The 26,301-nt window shown below is 40.9% G+C and overlaps 1 protein-coding gene across 2 annotated transcripts in view; it reads left to right on the forward strand.

Moving 5' to 3' along the window:
* GPR137B (G protein-coupled receptor 137B) overlaps positions 1 to 22,620 on the forward strand; it is a 55,503-nt gene extending 32,883 nt beyond the window's left edge. The window contains exons 4-7 of one of the 2 annotated variants that reach the window (XM_055588872.1): positions 939 to 1,088; positions 4,557 to 4,685; positions 18,752 to 18,876; positions 20,377 to 22,620. In XM_055588872.1, the coding sequence (XP_055444847.1) occupies positions 939 to 1,088; positions 4,557 to 4,685; positions 18,752 to 18,876; positions 20,377 to 20,491 (519 nt within the window). In that variant the 3' untranslated portion in view covers positions 20,492 to 22,620. Of the gene's footprint in view, positions 1 to 938; positions 1,089 to 4,556; positions 4,686 to 4,993; positions 5,204 to 18,751; positions 18,877 to 20,376 lie in introns of those variants that run through there. The other variant, XM_055588878.1, reaches the window with a different exon arrangement.
* Positions 22,621 to 26,301: the final 3,681 nt, after the last annotated feature.

A 26,301-nucleotide genomic window follows, 5' to 3' on the forward strand; every position in this document is an offset into this window, starting at 1 on the left:
TAGACTGTCAGATTGTCAGATTTAGATCACCTCTGTGCAAACAATCTGATGGACTACCATTGGCAAAATAAGATAATAGCTTAGATTTAGTTAGTGACTTCCAAACTCAAAAATGAATTTCAGTTTTTTGGTAACTGTTTTTAACACCAGGGCTTCCCTGGTGGCTCAGTGGTAAAGAATCCACCTGCCGGTGTGGGAGACACAGGTTTGATCCCTGGGTCAGGAAGATCCTCTGGAGAAGGAAACAGCGACCCACTCCAGTATTTGTGCCTGAGACATCCCATGGACAAAGGAGCCTGGTGGACCACAATCCACGGGGTTGCAAAAGAGTGGGACACGACTTAGTGACTAAATGACAACAACGACAGCTGTTTTCAGTTGGCGGTCCTTTAGCTAACTTTGGACACTGATAGCTTCATTAGTGGGGGCGCAGATGACCAATTTTCACACAATCCCAAGCTCTGAATCACATTGGGACTGCAGCCTTCCCAGCCTAGGACAGTTGGGTCTTGAAGACATGCTCCCCACCCAGAGCCACTGTCCACAGCTCCACTGTCCCCGAGCTGCCATCCCTCTGAGGTGGTTTTGTTGTCTCCAAGCCAGGGGGCAGGCCCTGGGCTCATAAGCTCAGAGCATCCTTGGAGCTGAGCAGCGGCACTTAGAGATTTAACCAAATAAGTCATCTGACTGTCTTGCTCTTCCAAGCCTGGGTCTTAGGCAAATAGTTCATGTTTTCAGGTTTTGAAGCATCTCTCTGAAGAGACTTGGAAGTTTTAGGGTGGGTGTGGAGTGAGGGGAGGCTTGCAGTTGGGTTGAAGGTCTGAGAGTGGAAGAGAAGCTGGGAGGGTTTAGCAGTTCTGAACAGAGGCCATGCTTGGGGGGGGACTGTGGTCTTGGGCCCAGATCGGGGACCCCGCTCATGGTTCCTACTTTTCCAGGGCTCCTCCGTGTGTCAGGTGACCGCCATCGGCGTGACCGTCATCCTGCTCTACACCTCTCGGGCCTGCTACAACCTGTTCATCCTGTCGTTCTCTCAGAGCAAGAATGTCCATTCCTTTGATTACGACTGGTACAATGTATCAGACCAGGTCAGTGGGCGCTGGAGCCTTGCTTTGGCAGCATGCCGTGTGGCAGAGAGGTGTCAGCTCCTTGCTTTTGCTGCTAAAGAGCTGGGTGACCTTGGGAGTCACTTAACTGTGTGGTGTCTACATCCTCACCTGTCGAATGCAATCACAGTACCTGCCTTGTTCCAGCTCACACGTCTTGTGAGAAAATCAGAAAACAGACACACTTCTCCTTGCTACTTTCTGGGGCTTTTGTCAAGCAGTACTTAAAACTTTTAAGTGTTTTTATTATAAATGTAATATGATTTTATTAAAGGGTGAAATTTGCAAAGATAAAAGTGAATTGTATTCAATTCATTTAGGTTAGAAAACACATAAAATGATGAAGTGGTTTTTTTTTTAATGGAGCAGTAAGCGAAAGAAATGTAGACAAAAGTGACCAAGGATATTAAAGGGTTAGAAAGAGCCCATTTTACATCTCAGTATGAAACTCTTTCTTTTTTATAATGTATTCTAGAAATTCGTAAACAAATGAACAAAGGTAATGAAATATAATATGGCATCCATGTTCGCAAAAGCTCAAAATATAAACAACTGAGAGGGGAATTCCTGGGCTGTCCGGTGGTTAAGACTCTGTGCTTCCACTGCAGGGAACATGGGTTCAGTCCCTGGTTGGGGAATTAAGATTCCACATGCTGCATGGTATGGCCAAAGAAAGAGAAGGAAAAAAGAGAATGAGAATTAATCAGCATTCTCTAATTTGAAAAGTATCATTTCTTTGTCTCCAGCCCTGGACAAAGTGCCAGAGACACAAAAATGAACAGACCCATCCTTCCATGTAGAAGTTTATGTCCACTGAAGAAAAGAGCCACACAGAGAAGCCATTAAGCAAAGAAATAGAAGCTTCTAAAGTAGGAGTTTACTGGGTTGAACTGCAAATGCTCCTGAGATTTTCCTGGGTAAACACTGAATATCCAACTATAGACAAATCCACCTCTAAAATCCCAACAGTGCTCAAACCTTGAATTAACACTCTGGAGGAAAGAAGAAAACAACCGTGCTAAGTTAAAACGGATGGCAGGGACGTCCCTGGTGGTTCAGCGGTTAAGCCTTCACCCTCCCAGTGCAGGGCACTCGGGTTCCATCCCTGATCGGGGAACTAAAATCCCACATGGTGCAGCTCAAATAGGTAGACAGATTCTACCAAAAAACAACAAAAACAACAACTGAGGGCAAGATGAAATCCATAAGAGGCTCTGCAAGGCGTTAGACTGGATTCAAACCACAACAATCATAATCACCAATCAAACCAGCAAATCAAATCACCAATCAAACAGCACAAACGGAGGGTGGGAGGAAGGTGGGCAGGGCACTGGTGAAGAATTTCCCTGTTGTGAGAAATCGAATACATAAAAATCTAAATGTTCAACAGTGATAAATTAGAGACTTATTCATAATACCCAGAGGATTTTTATTGTGGTAACATGTAGGTACAACTGACTAATCATTTCTAAGTGCACAGTTCAGTGGCATTAAAGTACATTCACAGTGTCATGCAACCATCACCACCAACCATCTCCAGAACGTCTTCCTCTTCCCAAACTGAGACTCTCTCCCCATTAAACCACAAGGATTTGGTTTTAACAAAATACTTATTTCAATGCTTCTTTCAAGTAAGAGCTTATAAATACAATGAATTTAAAATATCACAAACAACACAATTCTGTTGTTTTGGGTGGCTGTTTGTTTATAGATGTCAGGATCTATGTGTTGCAGCCAAAATAATCTAGGAGCCAGCAGATGGCCCCAAGTTGCAGGTTATGTGTGTAGAATGGTGGAAGCACACTTTTGAGACGTGCGTGGAGTTTCAGTGCAGAGTTTGAGTCATCTTTCTGAAGAGGAGTGAGATTGGTTTTGGGTACTGTACTTTAAGGCTTCCCAGGCAGCGCTAGCGGTAAAGAACACTCCTGCCAATGCCGGAGACCTGGGTTCCATCTCTGGGTCAGGAAGATCCCCTGGAAAAGGGCACGGTGAACCCACTTCAGTATTCTTGCCTGGAGAATCCCATGGACAGAGGAGCCTGGCAGGGTACAAGTCCATGAGGCCACAAAGAGTCGGACACGACTGAAGCGACTTAGCGTGCACACGTATACTTTGAACACAATGTGGTGGAGAAGGTGAGAGGATTCCGTGTAGGGGCCTGGCCCTTTATGGTTTGATGATGTTTCTGTCTTCCTTTGAAATGCCGGCCTTTCTGACAGACTTGCCCAGAAATAGCCTCACACACACTGCCTCTGGCCTTCAGAAAGGAGCGCGCTGCTACACCCCATCTGCTCAGCTGTCTCACTGGTTCAGGAGGCCAGCATCCTGGACTGGGAGGCTTTTTTTTTCTAGACAGTCTAGCCTGCTGTAGGCTTTAAAATGTAAATATAAGATGTGGTTAATGTGAAGAGAAATTAAAAAACTGACACGTTTATTCCAAGGATGAGACTAAGGCTACTATTGTGATATGCTGCTCTTGAGAACTGGGAGGTGGGGGACTTCCCTCATGGTCCAGTGGCTAAGACTGCATCCCAATGCAGGGTGCCTGGGTTTGATCGCTGGTGAGGGAACTAGAAAGATTTCACATGCTGCAACTAAGAACTGGTGCAGCCAAATAAATATTAAAAAAAAAGAATTGGGAGAGGGACTTCCCTGGTGGTCTAGTAGTTAGAATTCCATGTTTCTAATGCAGGGGGCACGGGTTTGATTCCTGGCTGGGGAACTAGGATCCTGCATGACACACAGTGTAGCCAAAAAATGATTTTAAAAAAGAATTGGGAGAAGGCAGCAGAACAATATCATTATTCAGTTGTCGAAGAAAAGTCAGCTTAGAGACTTTATTTGGATGTAAGGAAGATTCCTGGAGGGTGAAGGAATGAAGCATCAGAGACTGGCAGTTACTGTCTTTGAATATTTTGAAGAGGATAATTGTCTCTCCTGGGACTTCCCTGGTGGTCCAGTGGTTAAGAATCTGCCTGCTAATGCAGGGGACATGGATTCAATCCCTGGTCCCAGAAGACCCACCATGCCAAGGGGCAGCTGAGTGGGTGTGCCACAGCTACTGAGCCCACAAGCCCCTGAGCCTACGCTCTACAAGAGAAGCCACCGCAATGAGAAACCCGAGCACCACAACTAGAGAGTAGCCCCCACTCACCGAGACTAGAGAAAAGCCCATGCATTAATGAGCACCCAGCACAGTCAAAAACTAACTAAATAAAATGTTTTTAAAATTATCTATCCTATATGGTTTAAATAACTACCCCCCCCCAACCCCCACCCCACCAGCAAGGTCTGGCACAGTAGCATTAATAGTATCTGATTTCAACGTGCATGTTTTAGGGGGAAGAAATTCCACTGTATTAGATTTAGTCTCTGTCATATTAGAACTGAATCAAACTTGTTCTGTCCTCAGTCTGGTGACTCTCCATTTTCTCCTGCTCTTCTCAACAGGCGGATTTGAAGAATCAGCTGGGAGATGCCGGATACATAGTGTTTGGAGTGGTCCTCTTTGTGTGGGAACTCTTACCTACCACCTTAGTGGTCTACTTCTTCCGAGTCAGAAATTCTACAAAAGACCTTGTAAGTAATCCACTTTGTATTTGCAGAAAGTGAGTATGAAAGTCGCTCAGTCGTGTCCGACTCTTTGCAACCCTATGGACTGTACAGTCCATGGAATTCTCCAGGCCAGAATACTGGAGTGGGTAGCCTTTCCCTTCTCTCAGGGATCTTCCCAACCCAGGGATCAAACGCAGGTCTCCTGCATTGCAGGAGGATTCTTCACCCACTGAGCCACAAGGGAAGCTCAAGAATACTGGAGTGGGTAGCCTTTCCCTTCTCCCAGGGATCTTCCCAACCCAGGGATCAAACGCAGGTCTTCTGCATTGCAGGAGGATTCTTCACCCGCTGAGCCACAAGGGAAGCTCAAGAATACTGGAGTGGGTAGCCTATCCCTTCACCAGCAGATCTTCCCGACCCAGGAATTGAACTGGGATCTCCTGCATTGCAGGTGGATTCTTTTGCAGAAAATATCTCCTAATTCTAATCACAAAGCCTACAGTTGGAATTTTTTCTTAGATTTTTGATACATTCTTCCATCTTATTCTAATATGAAAAGTTCCTTTGTTTCATTGAGACTTTCTTTTCCATTCATTATCTTTTGAGGGAAATTTGTTTTTCAATTTAATTTTACCAAAAAAAAAAAAAAAACACACACACAAAAAAACCACCCAAAAACATTGTATCCTGAATCCTGAAGATAGTGATTAACTTTTTTCCTAATGAAACAGCTGCCTCACTAGTATTTGAGCCTTGACTTGCTATGAACCAAATATAGAAGCTTTTATTTTAGCCAAGGAAAACAGAGAATGATAACTCAGCTCTTCACCCCTGTGTTGTGCTGGATGGTGATTAGGGGAGGGGGTGGTAGGGAAGACAACTTTATTGTGAAGAATGCTTAAATCACTCCCCCAACTCAGTCGCATTTCTGGTCAACCAGCTTCATATAAATGTCCTTATGGGAGGGGGCAGAAAATGCAAAACCTGGTAGTGTGAGGGAGCTCATGGAAGCTTTGTTCCACGAATTATTCCACCCAGGGGAACTAGTGGTAGAATCACTGATCTGTGAAGCCCACAGAAAAGTACATGTGTGTGTGTGACTTTCTCGGTCATGTCTGACTCTTTGTGACCCCATGGACTGTAGCCCTCTGTCCATCCGATTCTCCAGGCAAGAATACTGGAGTGGGTTGTCATTCCCTTCTCCAGGGCATCTTCCCGACCCAGGGATCGAACCCAGGTCTCATGCATTGCAGGAAGATTCTTTACCGTCTGAGCCACCAGAGAAGCCCACAGAAAAGTAGAGTAATGGTTTTTGGTCAACATAAGCACAGTGTGGGTGGCAAGGAAAGCACTGGTTTTCATGACCAACTTGTGTTTTATCTTGTCTCTTTCTTATTCATCTCTGGATAGTCACTGGTGAGCCAGGAATAGGAAAAAATTAAAAAATAAAAGTAAGACTGGAAGCGGGTGGTTGGTGGAGAACTGCAGCCTGACCCATAAGCCCCTGAAGATAGAGTGGCAGTGGGCACCATTTTCCAGATCTGAGGGTCAGTTTCCTCTCCTTTTGCCATTTTTAGCTTTAGAACAGCAATTCGATGCCCCCGCTGACTATTCCTGGCATTGGAAACACCTGGAGGCTTCTATAAAGTCAGACTCCAATTCTTCCACATTGGTAGCAGAGAAACATGTGGAGAGTGGGCAGTGGACTCTAGGCTAGAGTCCAGTGCCTTATTTTTCTTCCTTTTCTGAAGAAGTTGAAGTTTTCTGGGAGGAGCCTCTTAACAAAAATCCCTCTGCTCTCTATGCTTTTCCTTGGCTTTCCACAGCCTTCTTACCACTTCTTAGTATGTCAGAGGCTTAGCTATACTCCCAAAACCCAAGGCAGTCTGAAGGAGAGACTGGACATCTGGGTCCTAAGGAGTGAAAGACTGTCATTCACAGTACTATTTTATTAACAAATTATTGACCAGAGATGCATTAATATGTCTTTTGTTACCCAAACATTATTGACCAGAGACAACATGTTTTTAGAGAGTGATACAGTTGACATCACTGTGCCAAATTGTTAGAGCTTAAAATTAATCAAGGGTTCCTTCTATAGCTTATGATTGTCATTATCATTCATGTTTTGCTTCATTAGATTTTTGTTCCAACCCTGTGTATATTATAAGGCTTCCCTGGTGGCTCAGATGGTAAAGTGTCTGCCTGCAGTGCCGGAGACCCAGGTTCGATCCCTGGGTTGGGAAGATCCCCCAGAGAAGGAAATGGCAACCCACTCCAGTACTCTTGCCTGGAAAATTCCATGGACTGAGAGGTTCCTCAGAGCCTGGTAGGCTGCAGTCCATGGGGGTGCAAAGAGTAGGACATGACTGAGCAACTTCACTTTATGTATATTATAAATGCAAATTTATTACTGTAAAATTTTCAAAATGATGCATCTCGAAATTTTGAATGATTTTTTGGTGAATTTTATGCAGATCCTTTCTCTGATTATCTGAGTGACCTATATACTAGTGTCTCAAAAGATGATAGTTCTGCAAAATACAGTTCTGATTCAGACATTGTGAATATTAGCCCAAAAGAAGACAGAAAGCCTAAGTGATTGGTTCTGATAAGGAAAGAGAAAATGAAGCTCACGGTGCTGGAGGAGACTTTACAGGTGTGACAGGTGTAATTGCTGAATATAACAACCCACAAAGTGCTAGTGAAATAGCAGAATTAATTTTTGGCTGGCCAAAATAAAAGTCACCAGCCACAGGCATTAGTTTCTACAAAACTCCCTGGTGAATAATGAGTTAAATAAAGACAGAATAAAATGGATAGTTCATCTGTGCTCTCAGGTTGCATTATCCAGGGAAACATGCAGCCTTAACACACCCTCTGTGTATATGGAGTTACTTGGCTCTTGTGTTTGAATATATCTACTGTTTAGGGTATTATCTAGAGCAGTGGTTCCCAAACTTTTTGGCCTCAGGATACTTTACACTGATACATTATTAGTTGTTATTTGTTTATTGAGATATAATTGATATAAATTAGTTTTAGGTATTTGTAATGATTTGGTATTTCTATATCTCACAAGATGATCACCACAATAGGTCCAACTAATGTGTCAGCACACATAGTCTACAAAATTTTTGTGTGATAGGAACTTCGAAGAGCTACTCTTTCAGCTACTTTCAAGTATGCAGTACAGTATTAACTATAGTCACCATGCTGTATGTGAATCCTCATGACTCATTCATTTTTATAACTGGAGGTTTGTATCTTTTGACCCCTTTCACCCATTTCACCCACCTCCTTCCTATCTCAGGCAGCCACCAATCTGTTCTCTATATCTGTGAGCTTGGTGTTTGTTTGTTTTAGATTCCCTATATAAGTGAGATGATACGCTATTTATCTCTTTTTACCTTTTTCTAGTTGACTTATTTCACTCAACATAGTGCTCTCAAGGTTCAACCATATTTTTGCAAATAGCGAGATTTCATTCTTTTAAAAAAAAGTATTGTAGTATAGTTGATTTACAATGTTGTATTAATTTCTGCTGTACAGCAAAGTGACTCAGTTATCCATATATGTATTCTTTGTCATATTCTTTCCCATTGTGGTTTATCAGGAGGTTTCATTCTTTTTATGACTGAATAGTTTGTGTGTGCGGGTATCATTTTCTTTATCCATTCATGCATCGGTGGACATTTGGGTTGTCTCCATATCTTGACTATTGTAAATAATGCTTCAGTGAACATGGGGATGTGTATATCCTTTTGAATTAATATTTTCATTTTCTTCAGATAAGTATGCAAAAGAGGAACTGCTGGTTTATGTGGTAGTTCTGTTTTTAATTTTTTGAGGAACCTCTATAGTGACTGCCTTAATTTATATTCTCACCAACAACACACAATGATTCCCTTTTCTCTGCATCCTCGCTAACACTTTTCTTTTTGATAGTAGCTATTCTGACAGGTGTGCAGTGGTTCCATTTGTTTTTGCTATTGAGTTGTATGAGTTCTTTACATATTTTGTATATCAACTCCTTATCTTGTCTAGGACTTGCAGATATTTTCTCCCATTTGGTAGGTTGCCTTTTCATTTTGTTGATGGTTTTCCTTTGCTGTGCAGAACCTGTTTAGTTTGATGTAGTCCCACTTATTTATTTTTTATTTTGTTTCCTTTGCTTTTGGAGTTAGACCCCCAACTCATCATCAAGATGAATATCAAGGAACTTACTGCCAATCCTTTTTTCTAGTTTTATGGCTTCAGGGCTTACCTGCAAGTCTTCCATCCATTTGGAGTTAATTTTTGAGTATGATGTAAGATTATAGTCCAGTTTTCCCAGCACCATTCATTGAAGAGGCTGTCCTTTCCTTCATGCATGTTCTTGACTGCTTTGTGATAACTTAGTTGACCATATATTCATAGGTTTCTTTCTGGGCTCTCTATACTGTTCTGTTGATCTGTGTGTCTGCTTCTATGCCAATACCATACTGTTTTGATTACTATAGCTTTGTAAAATAGTTTGAAATCAGGGGGCATGATGCCTACTCCAGCTTTGTTCTTTTTGTTCAAGATTGCTTTGGCTATTTGGGGTTACATTGATAAGTTATTGAGCACACCAACAAGCTAGTTTGGAGGTATGTATATGTGTAATTTTAAAAAATATTTCTTAATTAATTATAAATAAACCCATAATGTGTTACCATAATTTTTTTTATGAAAAAGAACTATATTCTCCAAAACAAATTAGTGAGAAGGGTTCAGTTCAGTTGCTCAGTTGTGTCTGACTCTGTGACCCCATGGACCACAGCACGCCAGGCCTCCCTGTCCATCACCAACTCCCAGAGTTTACTCAAACTCATGTCCATTGAGTCAGTGATGCCATCCAACCATTTCATCCTCTGTCGTCCCCTTCTCCTCCTGCCCTCAATCTTTCCCAGCATCAGGGTCTTTTCAAATGAGTCAGCTCTTTGCATCAGGTGGCCAAAGTATTGGAGTTTCAGCTTCAACATCAGTCCTTCCAATGAACACTCAGGACTGATCTCCTTTAGGATGGACTGGTTGGATCTCCTTGCAGTCCAAGGGACTCTCAAGAGTCTTCTCCAACAACACAGTTCAAGTATCAATTCTTCGGTGCTCAGCTTTCTTTATAGTCCAACTCTCACATCCATACTGGAAAAACCACAGCCTTGACTAGACAGACCTTTGTTAGCAAAGAAATGTCTCTGCTTTTTAATATGCTGTCTAGGTTGGTCATAACTTTCCTTCCAAGGAGTAAGCGCCTTTTAATTTCATGGTTACAGTCACCATCTACAGTGATTTTGGAGCCCCCCAAAATAAAGTCAGCCACTGTTTCTACTGTTTCCCCATCTATTTGCCATGAAGTGATGGGACCGGATGCCATGATCTTAGTTTTCTGAATGTTGAGCTTAAGCCAACTTTTTCACTCTCTTCTTTCACTTTCATCAAGAGGTTCTTTAGTTCTTCATTGTTTAAATTTTGTGACTTTTTAATGTCTGGCTTAATGGAAGACAGCTACATTCTCCTATCTGCTTCTGTTGTGATATGTTGTTTTGAAGTACATGAAGAAAATCAAGCCTCACATTTTAATATAAATGTATTTTTTAATATACATCCAAACTCAATGAGATATGATTTCTTAAGATTTCTTAGCTGCAATTTGGAATCTAAATGTATCAGTGAACTTTTCATGCTGTTTTCTATGTTAACATCTGTTGGTTTACCTTGCACTTTGATATTTGCTCAGCGTTCAAATGATCTTTCAATGGATTTGTCAGGGAGAAAGTGCTCTCCCTGTCCTATTCCTCTGCCATCTTCTCTCCTCCCCATCTACTTGCACTTTGAATGGATCTTTATATCCATGCATGGTTTTGTCATGTCATGTATTGGTCATTTGGAAAATTTTGGTTTATTGAGTTATGCATATCTTTGAAAAGTTATATTTCCATTATACAATATAAGAAAAATATCTCATTCATTAATCTCACCACTGATCATCAGAAAAAAATCAAATATTGGGAACCTGTCAACCTCACGGTGGAGAATACAAGGTTTCCAAAGCTTTCATGTTTGCGTAAAAGGTGAAATTTGATCAGTGAAAACAAATAGTCACATGTTTTCCTTGGATTTACAGCTCAGTTCATTCATTTTTGAGAGAGTGTCTGCCAAATGTCCACAGCTGAAAAGCCATGGTTGTCATGAAGCTGTTGCAGGAAGGAGGACCCCTTCCAGGGCCCGAAACTGGGCTCTTGTCTAACACTCGGAAATGAATTGTCTGAGGAGACACATGTGCTGACAAAGCAAGAGATTTTATCGGGAAGGGCACCCGGGTGGAGAGCAGTAGGGTAAGGGAACCCAGGAGAACTGCTCTGCCACGTGGCTTGCAATGTCGGGTTTTATGGTGATAGTTTCCGGGTGGTCTTTGACCAATCATTCTAATTCAGAGTCTTTTCTGGTGGCGCATGCATCGCTCAGCCAAGATGGATGCTAGCGAGAGGGATTCTGGGAAGTGGACGGACACGCAGTGTCTCTTTTCGACCTTTCCCGAACTCTTCTGGTTGGTGGTGGCTTATTAGTTCCGTATTCCTTATCAGGATCTCCTGTCATAAAACAACTCATGCAAATGGTTACTATGGCGCCTGGCCAGGGTGGGCGGTTTCAATCAGAGTGCTTCCCCTAACAAAGCTGTCATGTTGCATGAAAAAAGTAACTATAACTCGGAGTTGTACAGGTTCTTTTTCTTGTAATACAATTACAGTAGTCAGTTTTTCCTGCTTTGTTAAGTGAATCTTTTTTGAACTGTGACTGTGTAGTGGTGAAGAGCACAGTAACTGCTGGTACAGTTGGTGTCACTGCTTTGAAATGTGCTCAGGCAGCCCCAGTTTTGCTAACTACAGCTTTTGCATCACTGGTGCCAGTGTCAACACAATAGAAAAAGTAAATAGCTTCTTTATATGATAATTATGCAAATAGGTATGACCTTGCTGATCCTTGAAAGCATCCCGGGAATCTCCAGCAGTTATTGGGCCACACTGATAACTGCTCATCTACAGTAGTGTGTTAATGAGTGAAAATGATTCTTTACTCCCTAAAGGACATTATCTCCTGATTCATCCTGAGAGAGTGAATTCAGCATGAACAATGTAAAATCATAAATAAGAAGCCCTTCCTATTTTTTATATTGTAGTCATGAAGTAATTCTCATTAGCAGGTAAATCTGAGTGTCAGGTTTGGCTTGGTGAAGCACCAGTGTTCATAAAATACCCCTGGGCAAGACTGCCAGGGTTAAAAGCATTATTACATACAGTATTTGGTAAAAATAGCTAACAACTGTATAGCACTTATATGTGCTAGGCCTTGTTCTAAGCATTTTAAATATACTTTAATTCTCACAATAACTCTGTAAAGTAGATGAATATTATACTCATTTTGAGATGAGGAAACTGAGGCTCAGAATCATGGCTGGTAGGGGACAGAGCTCCAATTCAAACTGAGGCATCCTGGCTCCCAGATCCATGGTTTTTAAAAAAAATATATATGTATTTTATTGAAGTATAGTTGATTTACAATGTTTCAGGTGCCCAGCAAGGTGATGCGGTTATACAAGTACACATGTATTATTTTTGAAATTATTTTCCATCATAGATTATTACAAGATATTGACTAGAGTTCCCTATGCTATACATTAAACCTTTGCTGCTTATCTATTTTTTAGTTAGAAATCTAGCATTCTATTTATACTAGGTCCAACAAGTGGAATCGAAATGTCACTATTTTTTTAGTTAGGCAAAAATTCATAAGTTTTCTAAAATAGATATATTATGCATATTTATATCTATGTATACAAAAGCTTTTCTACTATACCTGATAAAGGCTTGAGAAAGAACATCAAAAAAAGAAGAGATGGAGAAACTGGAGAACATAAACTAAATGAAATGGGAGCACTGAATATGAAATAGAAAAAGTGAAACAAACTAGATAAAAGTAAAAGATCATCATGTAGTCCAGATGTTTTTAAGCATGACTGCTCATTAGAAACATATCTGGAGCTCTGGAGAAAAAAAGCAATAACTGAGCATTTGTATTTTTCAAAAACATTCAAGATAATTCTTATATGCATTTGGATTTTAAAAAGTAATTATAGGTTTTTCTGTTAGATCCTAGTTTTGGTGACAGAGAGTTCTGTTATTTTTCTGCTGACCAATCATGATGCAATGGTATTAAGTAAGTAATAGTTACATAATCACAATAGTAAAAGATGTTTATCAGTTTTCACAATCAATAGCCAGACAAAAAATAAAAGATAATTATAATTGTAAGCCATAATGGGAACATGACTAACGTAAAAATGTAAAATAATTATGTACAATTTGGGAGCATCAAGCAGAGTGATGTGGTAAGTGGAAGTGCATACATACACACGTTTTCATCCATCCAGCCAGTCTATGTCTTTTCGTTGGTGCGTTTAATCCATTTATATTTAAGGTAATTATGTGATTCATGGGGTCGCAAAGAGTCGGACTGAGCGACTGATCTGATCTGATCTGATGATCCTGTTACCATTTTCTTAATTGTTTTGGGTTTATTTTCTGTAGGTCTTTTCCTTCTCTTGTATTTCCCGCCTAGAGAAGTTCCTTTAGCATTTGTCGCAAAACTGGTTTGGTGGTGCTGAATTCTCTTAACTTTTGCTTGTCTGGAAAGCTTTTGATTTCTCCATCAAATCTGAAGGAGAGTCTTGCTGGGTAGAGTATTCTTGGTTGTAGGTTCTTCCCCTTCATCACTTTAAATATGTCATGTCATTTCCTTCTGGCTTGTAGAGTTTCTGTTGAGAAATCAGCTGATAGCCTGATGGGAGTTCCCTTGTATGTTATATGTTGTTTTTCCCTTGTTGCTTTTAATATTTTATCTCTGACTTTAATTTTTGTCACTTTGATTACTATGTGTCTTGGTGTGTTCCTCCTTGGGTTTATCCTGCCTGGGACTCTCTGTGCTTCCTGGACTTGGTTGACTATTTCTTTTCCCGTGTTCAGGAATTTTTCAGCTATTATTTCTTCCAATATTTTCTCATGTCCTTTCTCTCTCTCTTCTCCTTCTGGGACCCCCTATAATGTCAATGTTGGTGTGTTTAATGTTGTCCCAGAGGTCTCTTAGACTGTCTTTTCATTCTTTTTTCTATATTCTGTTCTGTGGCAGTGATTTCCACCCTTCTATTATGGATGGAAACACCCATAAATGACCTCCAGGTCATTTATCGGTTCTTCTGCCTCAATTATTCTGCTATTGATTCCTTCTAGTGTATTATTCCGGAGAAGGCAATGGCACCTCATTCCAGTACTCTTGCTTGGAAAATCCCATGGACAGAGGAGCCTGGTAGGCTGCAGTCCATGGGGTCACTAAGAGTTGGAGATGACTGAGCAACTTCACTTTCACTTTTCACTTTCATGCATTGGAGAAGGAAATGGCAACCCACTCTAGTGTTCTTGCCTGGAGAATCCCAGGGACGAGGGAGCCTGGTGGGCTGCCGTCTATGGGGTCACACAGAGTCGGACACGACTGAAGCGACTTAGCAGCAGCAGCAGCAGCAGCAGTGTATTATTCATCTCTGTTTGTCAGTTCTTTAGTTCTTGTAGGTCTTAGGTAAACATTTCTTATATCTTCTCAATCTTTGCTTCTATTCTTTTCCAGAGATCCTGGATCATCTTCACTATCATTATTCTGAATTTTTTTTTTTTTTCCTGGAAGGTTGCCTATCTCCACTTTATTTAGTTGTTTTTCTGGGGTTTTATCTTGTCCTTTCATCTGGGACATAACTTTCTGCTTTTTCATCATGATTAACTTTCTGTACTATGGTTTTTGTTTTAGCTGCTGTGGGACTGTGTTTCTTCTTGCTTCTTCTGTGTGCCCTCTGATGGATGAGGCTAAGAGGATTGTGTAAGCTTCTTGATGGGAGGAACTGGGAAAAACTAGGTCTTGCTCTGGTGGGCAGGGCCTTGCTCAGTAAAGCTTTAATCCAATTGTCTGATGATGGGTGGGGTTGCACTCCCTCCCTGGTAGTTGTTTGGACTGAGGTAACCCAGCCCTGGGGTCTAAGGGCTCTATGGTAAGGTTAATGGCAAACTCCAAGAGGGTTTATGCCAAGGGGGACCTTCCGGTGCCCCCCGAACCTGTGGTATGCCCCTGCAGGCCCATGCCTTCACAGGGGGCCGTCTAATACTAGCAGGTAGTTTTGGTTTGGTCTCCTGTGGGGTCACTGCTCCTCTCCTCTGGGTCTTGGTGCATGCACAGTTTTGTTTGTGCCCTCCAAAACTGGAGTCTATTTTCCCCAGTCCTCTGTAAGTCCTATAATCAAATCCTGCTGACCCTCAAGGCCAGGTTCCCTGGGGATTCCCAGTCCCTATGTCGGATCCCCAGGCTGGGAAGCCTGATGTGGGGTTTAGAATCTTCACAACAATGGGAGAACTTCTTTGGTATTATTCTTCTCCAGTCTGTGGGTCACCCACCTGGAGGGTATGGGATTTGATTGCATTGTGATTGCACCCTTCCTACCATCTTGCTGTGGCTTTGTTGTCTTTGGACGTGGGGTATCCTTTATTGGTGAATTCTGGCATCCTCCTATCGATGGTTCTTCAACAGCTAGTTGCAATTTTGGTGCTTTTGCAGGAGGAGATGAGCACGCGTCCTTCTATGCTACCATCTTGAAATGGAAGTCAGGTCCATGATTTTAATTCTGTCCTACACTGTGGCTTTGCTCAGCATAATAAGGTTTGGAGAAGAAACTAAATTCCTAATGACTCAGTAATAGTCCTATTACTATCTGTAATTTTGACCCTGATGCTGGGAAAGATCGAGGGCAGGAGGAGAAGGAGGCGATAGAGGATAAGAGGTTGGATGGCATCACTCACGCAATGGACATGAGTTTGAGCAAACTCCAGGAGATAGTGAAGGACAGGGAAGCCTGGAGTGCTGCAGTCCATGGGGTCACAAAGAGTTGGATATGACTTAGCAACTGAATAACAACCTGTAACTTCTGTAATTTGACAAAAAACGTCAGATATTCTTTTGGGGAGAAACTTATAACTTAATTAATACTCACTGACTTTTAAACGAGCACATCCTGCAGGTAGGGTGTTTTTAAAAAATGTTCTCTACCATTCGTATCCAGAACACAGTGGGTATAAACAAGCCTCTATACTTGACATTGGAGAAGGCAATGGCACCCCACTCCAGTACTCTTGCCTGGAAAATCCCATGGATGGAGGAGCCTGGTGGGCCACAGTCCATGGGGTCACTAAGAGTCAGACACGACTGAGCGACTTCACTTTCACTTTTCACTTTCCTGCATTGGAGAAGGAAATGGCAACCCACTCCAGTGTTCTTGCCTGGAGAATCCCAGGGACGGGGGAGCCTGGTGGGCTGCCGTCTATGGGGTCGCACAGAGTCGGACACGACTGACGCGACTCAGCAGCAGACTTGACATCACTGGAGCCAGTGTAACAGTGTACTAGAGTAGAGGTGTGGCTCTTTGGATCTACATCAGAAACCCAAGGGGTGCTTGCTGGGTCTAAGTATTGATGCTTAGGCCATGTCCTGGACTCAGTTGAGAATCTCTCAGGGTAGGTTCTGGGAATCTACATTTTAAATAATTTAATAAGCACCCCAAGTGATTTGAATGCACTGTAAAGTTTGAGAATCTCCATTTTATATGTGTGTGTGTGTGTGTATACGCACACATACACACATATTTTAAACAGCTTTATTGAGATATAGTTTCCATACAACAAACTGTTTACCCATTTCATGTGTGTAATTAAATGGTTTTTGATATATTCAGGTATGTGCAATTATCACCACCGTAGAACGTTTTTTATCACCTCAGAAAGAAATGTCATACCCTTTATCTACCATGCCCCATACCCCTGTCCCCAAGCAACTACTGATCTACTTTCTGTGTCTACAGATTTCCCTATTCTGGACTTTGATAAGAATGAGATCATATAGTATGCCACTTTTTGTCACTGGCTCTTCCACTTGGCAGAATGTTTTCAAGGTTCATCCACATTGTAGTATGTATTAGTACCTCATTCCTTTTTATGGCCAGTATTTCATTGTGTAGATATGCCACATCTTGTTTATCCATCCATTGATGGACATTTGGGTTGTTTCCGTCTCTAGACTGTTATGAATAATGCTGCTATGTTCATTACAAGTTTCTGTTTGAACATAGGTCTTTTTGTCTCTGCAGTATGTATCTAGCAGTACAATCGCTTGGGTCATTTGGCAATTCTAGGTTAAACTTTTTTGAAAAACTGCCAGAGAGTTTTTATTCCCAATAGTGAAGTTTCCTCCACATCCTCCCCAGTGCTTGGTTATCTGGCTTTTTGATTCTGGACACCATGATAGATATCTCATTTTGGCTTTTAATTTGCATTTCACTGATGACTACAGATGTCAAGCATTTTTTAAATGTATTTATTTGGCCATTTGTATATCTTCCTTGGAAAAATGGCTATTCAGATCCTTTGCCCACTTAAACATTTTTTTCAATTGGAGGATAATTGCTTTACAATATTGAGTTGGTTCCTACTATTCATCAGCATGAATCAGCCATAGGTATACATATGTTCCCTCTCTCTTGAACCTCCCTCCCATCTCCCACCCTTCTAGATTGTCACAGAGCACCTGATTTGAGCTTCTTGCATTGAGTTGACTTTTTACTATTGAGTTGTAAGAGTTCTTGTATATTTTAGATACAAGTCTCTTGTAAGAGACATGCTTTGCAACTATTTTCTCTCTGTGTGGCTGTCTTTTCACATTTTTGATGGTATCTTTTGAAGCAAAAATACTTAATTTTGATGAAATCCAGATTATGTTTTTTGGTTTGTTGCTTGTTTTTGGTGACATATCTAAAAATTCTTTGCAGGTCATGAAGATTTGCCCCTATATTTTCTTCTTAGAGTTTTATAGTTTTTAACTCCTATGTTTGGGTCTTTGATCCATTTTGAGTTACTTTTTGTATGTGTGTGTGCAGTAAGGGTTCAGTTCCATTCTATGTATAGATATTCTTGAATTGCTACAAATAGTAAAGTTGAAGGTGTTCCACCTTGTATAAGTTCTGCTTTGCTTCCTATGTTTGGCTAGATTAGTCTTAGAAAAGCAGAAATTCACATATAAATACCCATCCTATAATAATCTTTTTTCAAACTCTCTTGGTTAACTTTTAAATGGACCACTAGTGATATGGACAAAGATGCCAAACAAAAGCCAGGTTGAATCCACAGATGTGGAACCCGCGTAGACTGAGGGCTGACTGTACTATGTCATTTTATATAAGGGACCTGAGCATCCTTGGATTTGGGTATCCGTGCGGGGTCCTAGAAGCAATGCCTTGTGGGTAACTGTGGTTTTCTTAAACGGTAAACTCAGCTTGGGGACAGAAACAGGAGAGGCAGATTGTATAAACTGGCTAAGAAACTCTTAAAATTTCATCATTTCATTATTTTAATTCATTGCTGTGAATGCCCACATGATTATACAGGTTTAGATCTTATTTGGGACTGTCTAGTTTGGTTGACTGGGGTATTGTCTGGTTTTTCTGAGAGAGATTAAAATAGTGATAATTCATTGCTGTGGGGTTTCCCTGGTGGCTTAGGCTGTAAAGAATCTGCCTGTGATACAGAAGACCCAGGTTTGACCCTGGTTCTGGGTTGGGAAGATCCCACAGAGAAGGAAATGGCAACCCACTCTAATATTCTTGCCTGGGAAATCCCATGGACAGAGGAGCCTGGTGGGCTACAGTCCATGGGGTCACAAAGACTCAGACAGGACCGAGTGACTTAACACAACACAAATTAACTGCTTCAAGCAGAACTCTGCAAGATTTTGTCCATACTAATAAGAGAAAAAGTTAATACTCTTAAATATAAAAGCAACTGAAATGAACACTCCAGCTGAACAGGTGCCTGCACTCAGCTGAATACAGCATCTTTAGTCTCCTGCAAGAAAGGGATGTTATTTTTCTTTGCCTGTGTGAGGCACAGTGACTGAAAGTACACTGAACAATTAAACTGTCCCTCCAGACAAACCCTGGAATGGTTCCCAGCCATGGATTCGGTCCCAGATCTTACTTCTTTGACAACCCTCGAAGATATGACAGTGATGATGACCTTGCCTGGAACATTGCCCCTCAGGGACTTCAGGGAAGGTAAGACCCTACCTAGTTCCTGTTAGAGGGGCATGGCTAGGGGGCTGAAGGCCGAGCCAATGAGATAGATTCAAACTAAATGGGGGCGGGGGGAGGGTGGCGCAGAATGTCTACTTAAAACCCTGGAGCTGGGTGGTGAGGCAGACAGAAAAAGGAGGGGGAAACACCTGAGTAGTGAGATTAATTGCAGCCAGAGTCGAGACCCTCCCTCCAGGGACCATGCGCTTTACCATGGCAACCCAGGGACGTTTCAGCCACACTCCACTGCCCAGTGCTCCTGTCCCCTCTTTCACTCTGGGGCTAAAGCGCTGACCTCATGCTTGCCAAGCTCCTCTCTTCTCTCTGCTGGTCCTTCCAGAACCACTCCGCTGTTCCTATGAGAGGACAGCTTCAGGCCAAGTGGGGTTTTTTGCAGTGAAAGTCAGTCTTATGTAATCCTTTGTGAATTTAAAGACCTACCATTAACATTTTAAGGTAAATTCTTTTCTTCCTCGGGTAAAATGATAAAGAGAGGATATGCTTGGTTTTCTGCTCTTTATTACCAATAGTAAAATCCTTAGAAAACCTCATAAGTCTGAAAGGAGCCCTTATTGTAGGCACAGGAGAATTCAGGAAAAGCTGGGAGAATACCTTGCTCTCTCAGTGGATCAGGGAGTGGAAACATCCGGTCAGATAGAGGAAAAGATGTTGATAGGGAAAAAGAGAGAGTAAAGCCATCCATCCAGTCAGAAGGTCTAAAGAACAGATAAGGAAGGGAGAACTAGAAGGTGTCAAAGTCCTGAGGTCAGGACTCTTTTCCTGAGGTCAAAGGTGTCCTAACTCTCTTCCCTAAAACTGTCCTCTTATCCAGTCACCCCCCTGCAGTGCCAGCTCCCTATTTATGTCCCCCTGTATCTGCTGGAGCAGCCCTAACCCCTCACCTGCCAGTCTTTCCATTATATAGAGGAAAATAGTAATAGGAACACCAATAATTCAAAGTGCATGATTGAGTGGTGACTGTATATTAAGATACTGTATGTTCTAAAAGTTTTACAGGTATTAACTCACAAAAGCCCAACAAGTTAGTTCCTAATATTACTCCCATCCTAACAGATATTAACATTGAGGCACAGAAGTTATTTGTCCAAAACACACTGGTAGTGAATCGCCAAGAGTTGGACGCGACTGAACTGACTGAACTGAGTGAATCAGACTCTGCATTAGGATTCAGATACAATTTGTGGCTAAAGCATTGTGATATACATAGTGATTGGTATTACTATGTATATCAGTAATACTACTCTTCCAGGCTCTGAAGAGTTGAGGTGACTTTTGTGGGAGGTCTTCTAGCCACTGTGCATAGCTAGCACGGTTGTGTGGGAAAAGTAGCTTCAAGAAACTAGTTTGAAAAGCTTTAGGATTATCTATACAGAAGCCCACTTCTGTCAACCTAAAGTAGGCATGTCATCAGCAGTCAGCATAATGTTTCAAGTCACTGAAATCTCTCTTTTCCTTTTCAAGTTTTGCTCCAGACTACTACGACTGGGGACAACAAACAGCGAACAGCTTCCTGGCACAAGTAGGAACTTTACAACCAGACTCAATTCTGGATCCTGACAAACCAAGCCATGGGTAGCGTCAGTTAACAGTTTTACGGAAGATATGCCTCAGTTGAAACATTTCAGAAAGACTAACTTAATGACAGCTGAATTTTTAGGGCATGTTTCCTTAAGAAATAGGACTTGAATTTGTTACAGGTTTCTGATGGCTCCATAGGACTAAGCAATAATTTAGATCGATAAAATCTTATTTTAGTACTAAAAAGTGAGCCTGGCTGCCTATTCCGTGAGTATAATTTAAACTTTAAAAAATTCTGTACTTTTATAAAGATGTATTTTATATAACTTAATGCTAAAATATACTAGGATTTTTTGAGAATATTATTGCAATATACATCATAGTTTGCACAGATTTTATGCATAATTCACTTTAAAAGTATACAGTATATAGTCTGATGGTTTTTTTTTTTTTTTTTAAAGGCTTTTGGACTAAAGTATTCGTCAGACCCTTACCTCGTCAGGTCACTAGATTCTGTTAGATTCTAAGTATAGTTGACGTCTAGGAAGCCAATTGCAACTCAAGTGTTGAAATTTATAATGCAGCAGAATGTCAGCAGACTACACAGTAGGTAGTTGGTTCCTTACAGTGTTGAAAAGCACAGATGGTTGGTTCCTCAAAGAATCTCCTAAATTTTGCCAAAATTTAATCCTCCTTTCAACAGGGTGCTGATGTACACACTTCGATAAGTTGATAACGTTAAAAACATGGATAGAATTGACTTACACTATTAAACCTTCCCTTCTGTATTCAGAGATTTTTGCATAGTTTGTCAGCCCAGTGAATCTAATAGCCATTACCTTGAAACTTCAGTAGGACTGCACCTTTTCCAGCTTACTGAACATTCGTGACTGAACAAAGAAGTTCTTAAGAGGGGATGAATAACAGATATCCCTGCATCTTTGAGCCAGAACATCTATGTGGAATTCTAACAGTTTTATTTTAGTTTGCAACCATATTAAAGTTATACCCTTTGTTTTTAAATAGCTCTGAAAGCAGCCTACTGGAAGCTGCTTGTTTAAAAAGGTATTAATAGTAGCATTGCAATATTCTATAGAATGATGCCTGCCTTTTAAGTCATGGAAAAGGGCATGTTCCAGACAGCTCCTTGTAAGTTGTCTTTCATCTAAGTGAAGCACAGGTCATAAAAATAGTTCTCCAACCATAAGTGCCATTCTAAAGCTCTCCAAGACTCTTTCTATATATATATGGCCTGCAGGTATAAAACTGCAATTAGATGCTGTACATGGTTGTGTCAGGGAGGTTAAGGTACTGAGGAAGTATTATTACCAAAAAGAAAGTACCATATTTTGGGACAGAGGGAGGGGCAGGTGAAAAGGAACTTAGTAAGTTCTGTCCTCATGGAGAAACCCATTTCTGATATCTTACTTCCCAGTTTGGCCTTCAGAAATAACAACTCATCTCTGGGCATTGACTTCATAGGGATCAAGTCGGTATTTAAAATCAGAATTTTGAGTTTTCAGGGGGTCACAATAGGGTTTTTCTTGTGTATGGGATACCTTCACCCTGCATAATGACACAACAACTTCTTTGCTTTCCAATATGTGGAAGAATTTGGGTCACATATTTAAAATAGTTACTGCCAGGGAAAACTCTACAGTGAAGCAAAATTTGCACTGATAATTCAGATTGCCTTAAAATATTATAAGCTGTTATTCTAAATAGCTTTAAGAACAGCCTACTTCTCATACTATTTTTGTTAATGATACTTAGAATTTAAAGGCAGACTCAGAAAATGCTTAAAAATCCTCTAAGTCATGCTTTCAGGAAGTACTGCAGTTCTTCAGTATGAGGTCATTGAAGGGTAGATATATTTTTTAAAACATTACTAAAATCATACAAGTCCTATACTCATCCTATGACATACAAATATTTTATTATTCTGTTGTTATTGGCAGGAAGATTGAAATACTCAGCATTAACTGATGGTCTGTTTTTATGATTAAGCTGCTAGTATTATTTGAACTATTATTTTTATTGGAAAAGATAAAAATGTCCTAAGTGCCTGTTTTTCTCTTCCCTTTTAAAAATAATGCTAAAGTACAATTGTAAACACATCTAGAATATCAAAAACTGTGATTGTAACAAACTCTCTCTCATAGTAAACGATCACTTTTACTCTGAAATGTTGCACGTATGGTATGGAAAGGAAAATTAAGTTTCCCTTAAATTTCTATTTACTTGTGCTGCCAAGTACACTAACAGCCCTACTCCTAGGTGAAATACTAAAGGTCACGAGAAGACAAGAAATGGAGATTATTGGTTCTAAAATACCCAAACATCCTCTTGTTTTAAGGCAACATGATGAAATTGCCCGCTCCCCACCCATAATGTGAAAGTTTAAGAATGGGGTAGAGGCCATATCACCAAAAATTTTGTACCATCATTTAGCTAAGTCTGATTGAACACTAAAAGGCTGCATATGAATATTCTTGTGCATCCACTGGAAATATACACAATAGGATTAATTATGGAGTTAACTGTCTAAAGAACGCCAACTGGTTTGTGTACAGGCAGACCTTGGAGATTGCAGGTGTGGTTCCAAACCACTGCAGTAAAGCAAAATACTGCAAAAACGTGAATCATAAATTTGGTTTCCCAGTGCATAAAACGGATTTTCCTTGTAGGTCCAGTGGTTAGGGCTTTGCCACTGCAGTGGGTGAGGGTTCATTCCCTGGTCGGGGAGCTAAGACTCCACATGCCGAGTAGACAAAAAACCAAAACATAAAAAACTGAAGTGATATTGTAACAAATTCAATAAATAACAATGGTCTACATTTTAAAAAAAATTACATTTATACTTTTAAGTGTACAGTAGCATTATATAAAAAATAATGCACATACCTTAATTAAAAAATATTTTACTGCTAAAAAATGTTCACCATGATCTGAATCTTCAGCAAGTCATAGTAGTAACAAAGATCACTGATCACATGTTACCATGACAATAATCATGAAAAATATTTGAAATATTGTGAGAATTAACAAAATGTGACACAGAGACACCAATGCTGTTGGGAAAATGGCATCGGAAGACTTGAGCCACACAGGCTTGCCTCAGACCTTCAGTTTATAGAAAATGCGGTATCTGCAGTGCAGTAACGTGAAGCACAGCAAAATGAGGTCTGCCTGTAGATATCTTTCATTGGCTTTTTTCCCTTTCTACAGTGAACCCATTTAATTGAGCTGATGATGAAAACATCCAGTGTGTTCACACACAACTGTGGACTCTAAGAAGTTTTGATTCTGACAATAAACACACATCAATCACATTTAGCTATGCCAGTTCTTTCTTGAATATGTCAGGCAGTGTTAATGACTATGCTGGCTATTGTGTTTAGCTGCTTACATCAGGCACACTTGCTAATGTATCCCCAAATTTTCTCTTTACCAAAATCCAAAAGAACTGCTCTTTGTTGGCCTTGAACAATTAACCCTATTTAAGAGGAAAGGAGTAAGAATTAGTAAATCCTAGAGCGTGAGAAGTACTCTGAGAAAAAGGTTCTCATTTACATTTACATAGTTAAGTATTACAAGAATATTGCTTTTACTTTTTGACAATAAAGATGAACTTGTATTAGAACTAAATGGGTCTAAATATTTGAAGCTGTCAAGATTTCCAAGAAACAAAAAAACAAAAAACTTGCTTTGCTTTAGATTACTGCATGATAAAATATAGACTAGCATAAGGCTGATCAAAGACACATCTAATATGTATTTCTAATTTTTATCCCATATAGGTGAGAATTTTGTTAATTAAAAGCATTGTTAACTGCGCATAATATTAAGACTTTTCATACTGCAGATGGAGGAGCTTTTGGAAATGATCAAGCTAAATAGTGGAATTCTCAGACTACAAACTTATTAAAGTGAGGACACATTTAACATTTTTTTAAGGGACAGTGAGGGTAAGGAAGTGGAATTAAGTGTTTATTCAACACTTCAGTTCAGTCGCTCAGTCGTGTCTGACTCTTTGTGACCCCATGAATTGCAGCACGCCTGGCCTCCCTGTCCATCACTTACTATGTGCTAAACCCTGGGCTTGGTATTTGTGGGTCCAGTCAGCAGTCCTTACATTAACCCTGCTCTTGGGCCTAAGCAGGCATGTATGAAGAGCCCTTGCATGAAAGGGTCAAAATACCTGAGCATCAGCTAATGTTGTCCATGTGCTCCCAACCTAGGTAACTGTGTGCATTCCCCATTCCTGTCACCCAGGTCCTCTGGGCCTGGGCACTGATGTGTGCTCATTCCGAGTGGGGTTCTGAGACTAAAACCCCTACTTGATGACCTGGCAGCCAGAGTCCTTAGGTGCAAGCCCATTGACTCAAGAGGTCCTAATGGTATCTGCCTAGTTTCTCTAAAGCTGGGTTCCTTCCCTCTGTCCCTTGACCTGGGGCTGGATCTCTCCTCTGTTTTCCTTGCCAGCATTCCTTCTTTAGCCTCCAATTCTGATCTGTTCTTTTGACAGGTCAGAGGCTGCCCTGCCATGTAGAATATTAGACTCTTCCATCTGTAGAACAGATTCTCCCTCTGAACTTTAAAAGCCCACTCCAAACTTAAGATGAGTGGGCTGATCTCTTCAGCTAGATCTGTGACCTGTTTCTTTTTAGCCTGTATGACCTCCAAAATCTGTCTCTTTCTCCACTGATTCCTGTCACTCTGATCCTTCTTGACTCTGACCCTCTATTTCCCATGAACCTTGCTAAGCTACAACAGTCCGTCCTGTCTCTTTGCAGTCATAAGTACCCTTAAAGGATTAACTGAAGTATAAATGGGGTACATTTAGCATAAACAGATGCTGCTTTACCAGCACCTTTCAGTTTATGCCACTGTATATCCCTTGGTGCATTCACTAGCCCAGAGTCTGGGCTTCAGGCCTGCAGACTGAAAACCTGTCAAAAAGAACAGAAAGAACACTTACCCATTTGGAGATATGGTCTGTGAAGGAAATCAGCATGGGTAACTTAAATAATAGGATGATGTGTGGTGAATGCTGACTCTGCCCTGACCAAGGGGTGGTAGGTAGTTTTAATTGATTTTAATCGATCTGTGACAAATTGATGGCACTTTCAAGCAGATACTAAGATTCATTCACACAGTTGTTCAGTCGCTCAGTCATGTCCGACTCTTTGCGACCCCATGGACTGCAGCACACCAGGCTTCCCTGTCCTTCACTATCTCCCGGAGTTTGCTCAGATTCATGTCCATTGAGTTGGTAATGCCATCCAACCATCTCATCCTCTGGTGCCCCCTTCTCCACCTGCCCTCAATCTTTCCCAGCATCAGGGTCTTTTCTAATGAGTCAGCTCTTCGCATCAGGTGGCCAAAGTATTGGAACTTGAGCTTCAGCATCAGTCCTTCCAGTGGTTTGATCTCCTTGCTGTCCAAGGGGTTCTCCAGAGTCTTCTCTAGCACAATTAGAAAGCATCAATTCTTCAGTACTCAGCCATGTTTATGGTCCAACTCTCACATCCATATATGACTACTGGAAGAACCACAGCTTTGTCTATACAAACCTTGTCAGCAAAGTGATGTCTCTGCTTTTTAATATGCTAAGTTTGTCATAGCTTTTCTTCCAAGGAGCCAGTGTCTTTTAATTTCATGGCTGCAGTCACTGTCTGCAGTGATTTTGGCATGGAGGGTACCTTCTCCACTAGACAAGTTTCTATGTTACCTATTCCTCTTCTATTAAAATACAGTTGATTACTGAACATTATGAAGGTTAGTGGGGGCTGAGCCCCAGGGAGTCAAATCCATGTATAACTTTATAATCAGCGCTCTATATCTGTAGTTCCAAATCTGTAGATT

The sequence above is a fragment of the Bubalus kerabau genome, chromosome 1 (genome assembly GCF_029407905.1).
Source record: "Bubalus kerabau isolate K-KA32 ecotype Philippines breed swamp buffalo chromosome 1, PCC_UOA_SB_1v2, whole genome shotgun sequence".
Taxonomy (NCBI): Eukaryota; Metazoa; Chordata; class Mammalia; order Artiodactyla; family Bovidae; genus Bubalus; species Bubalus kerabau.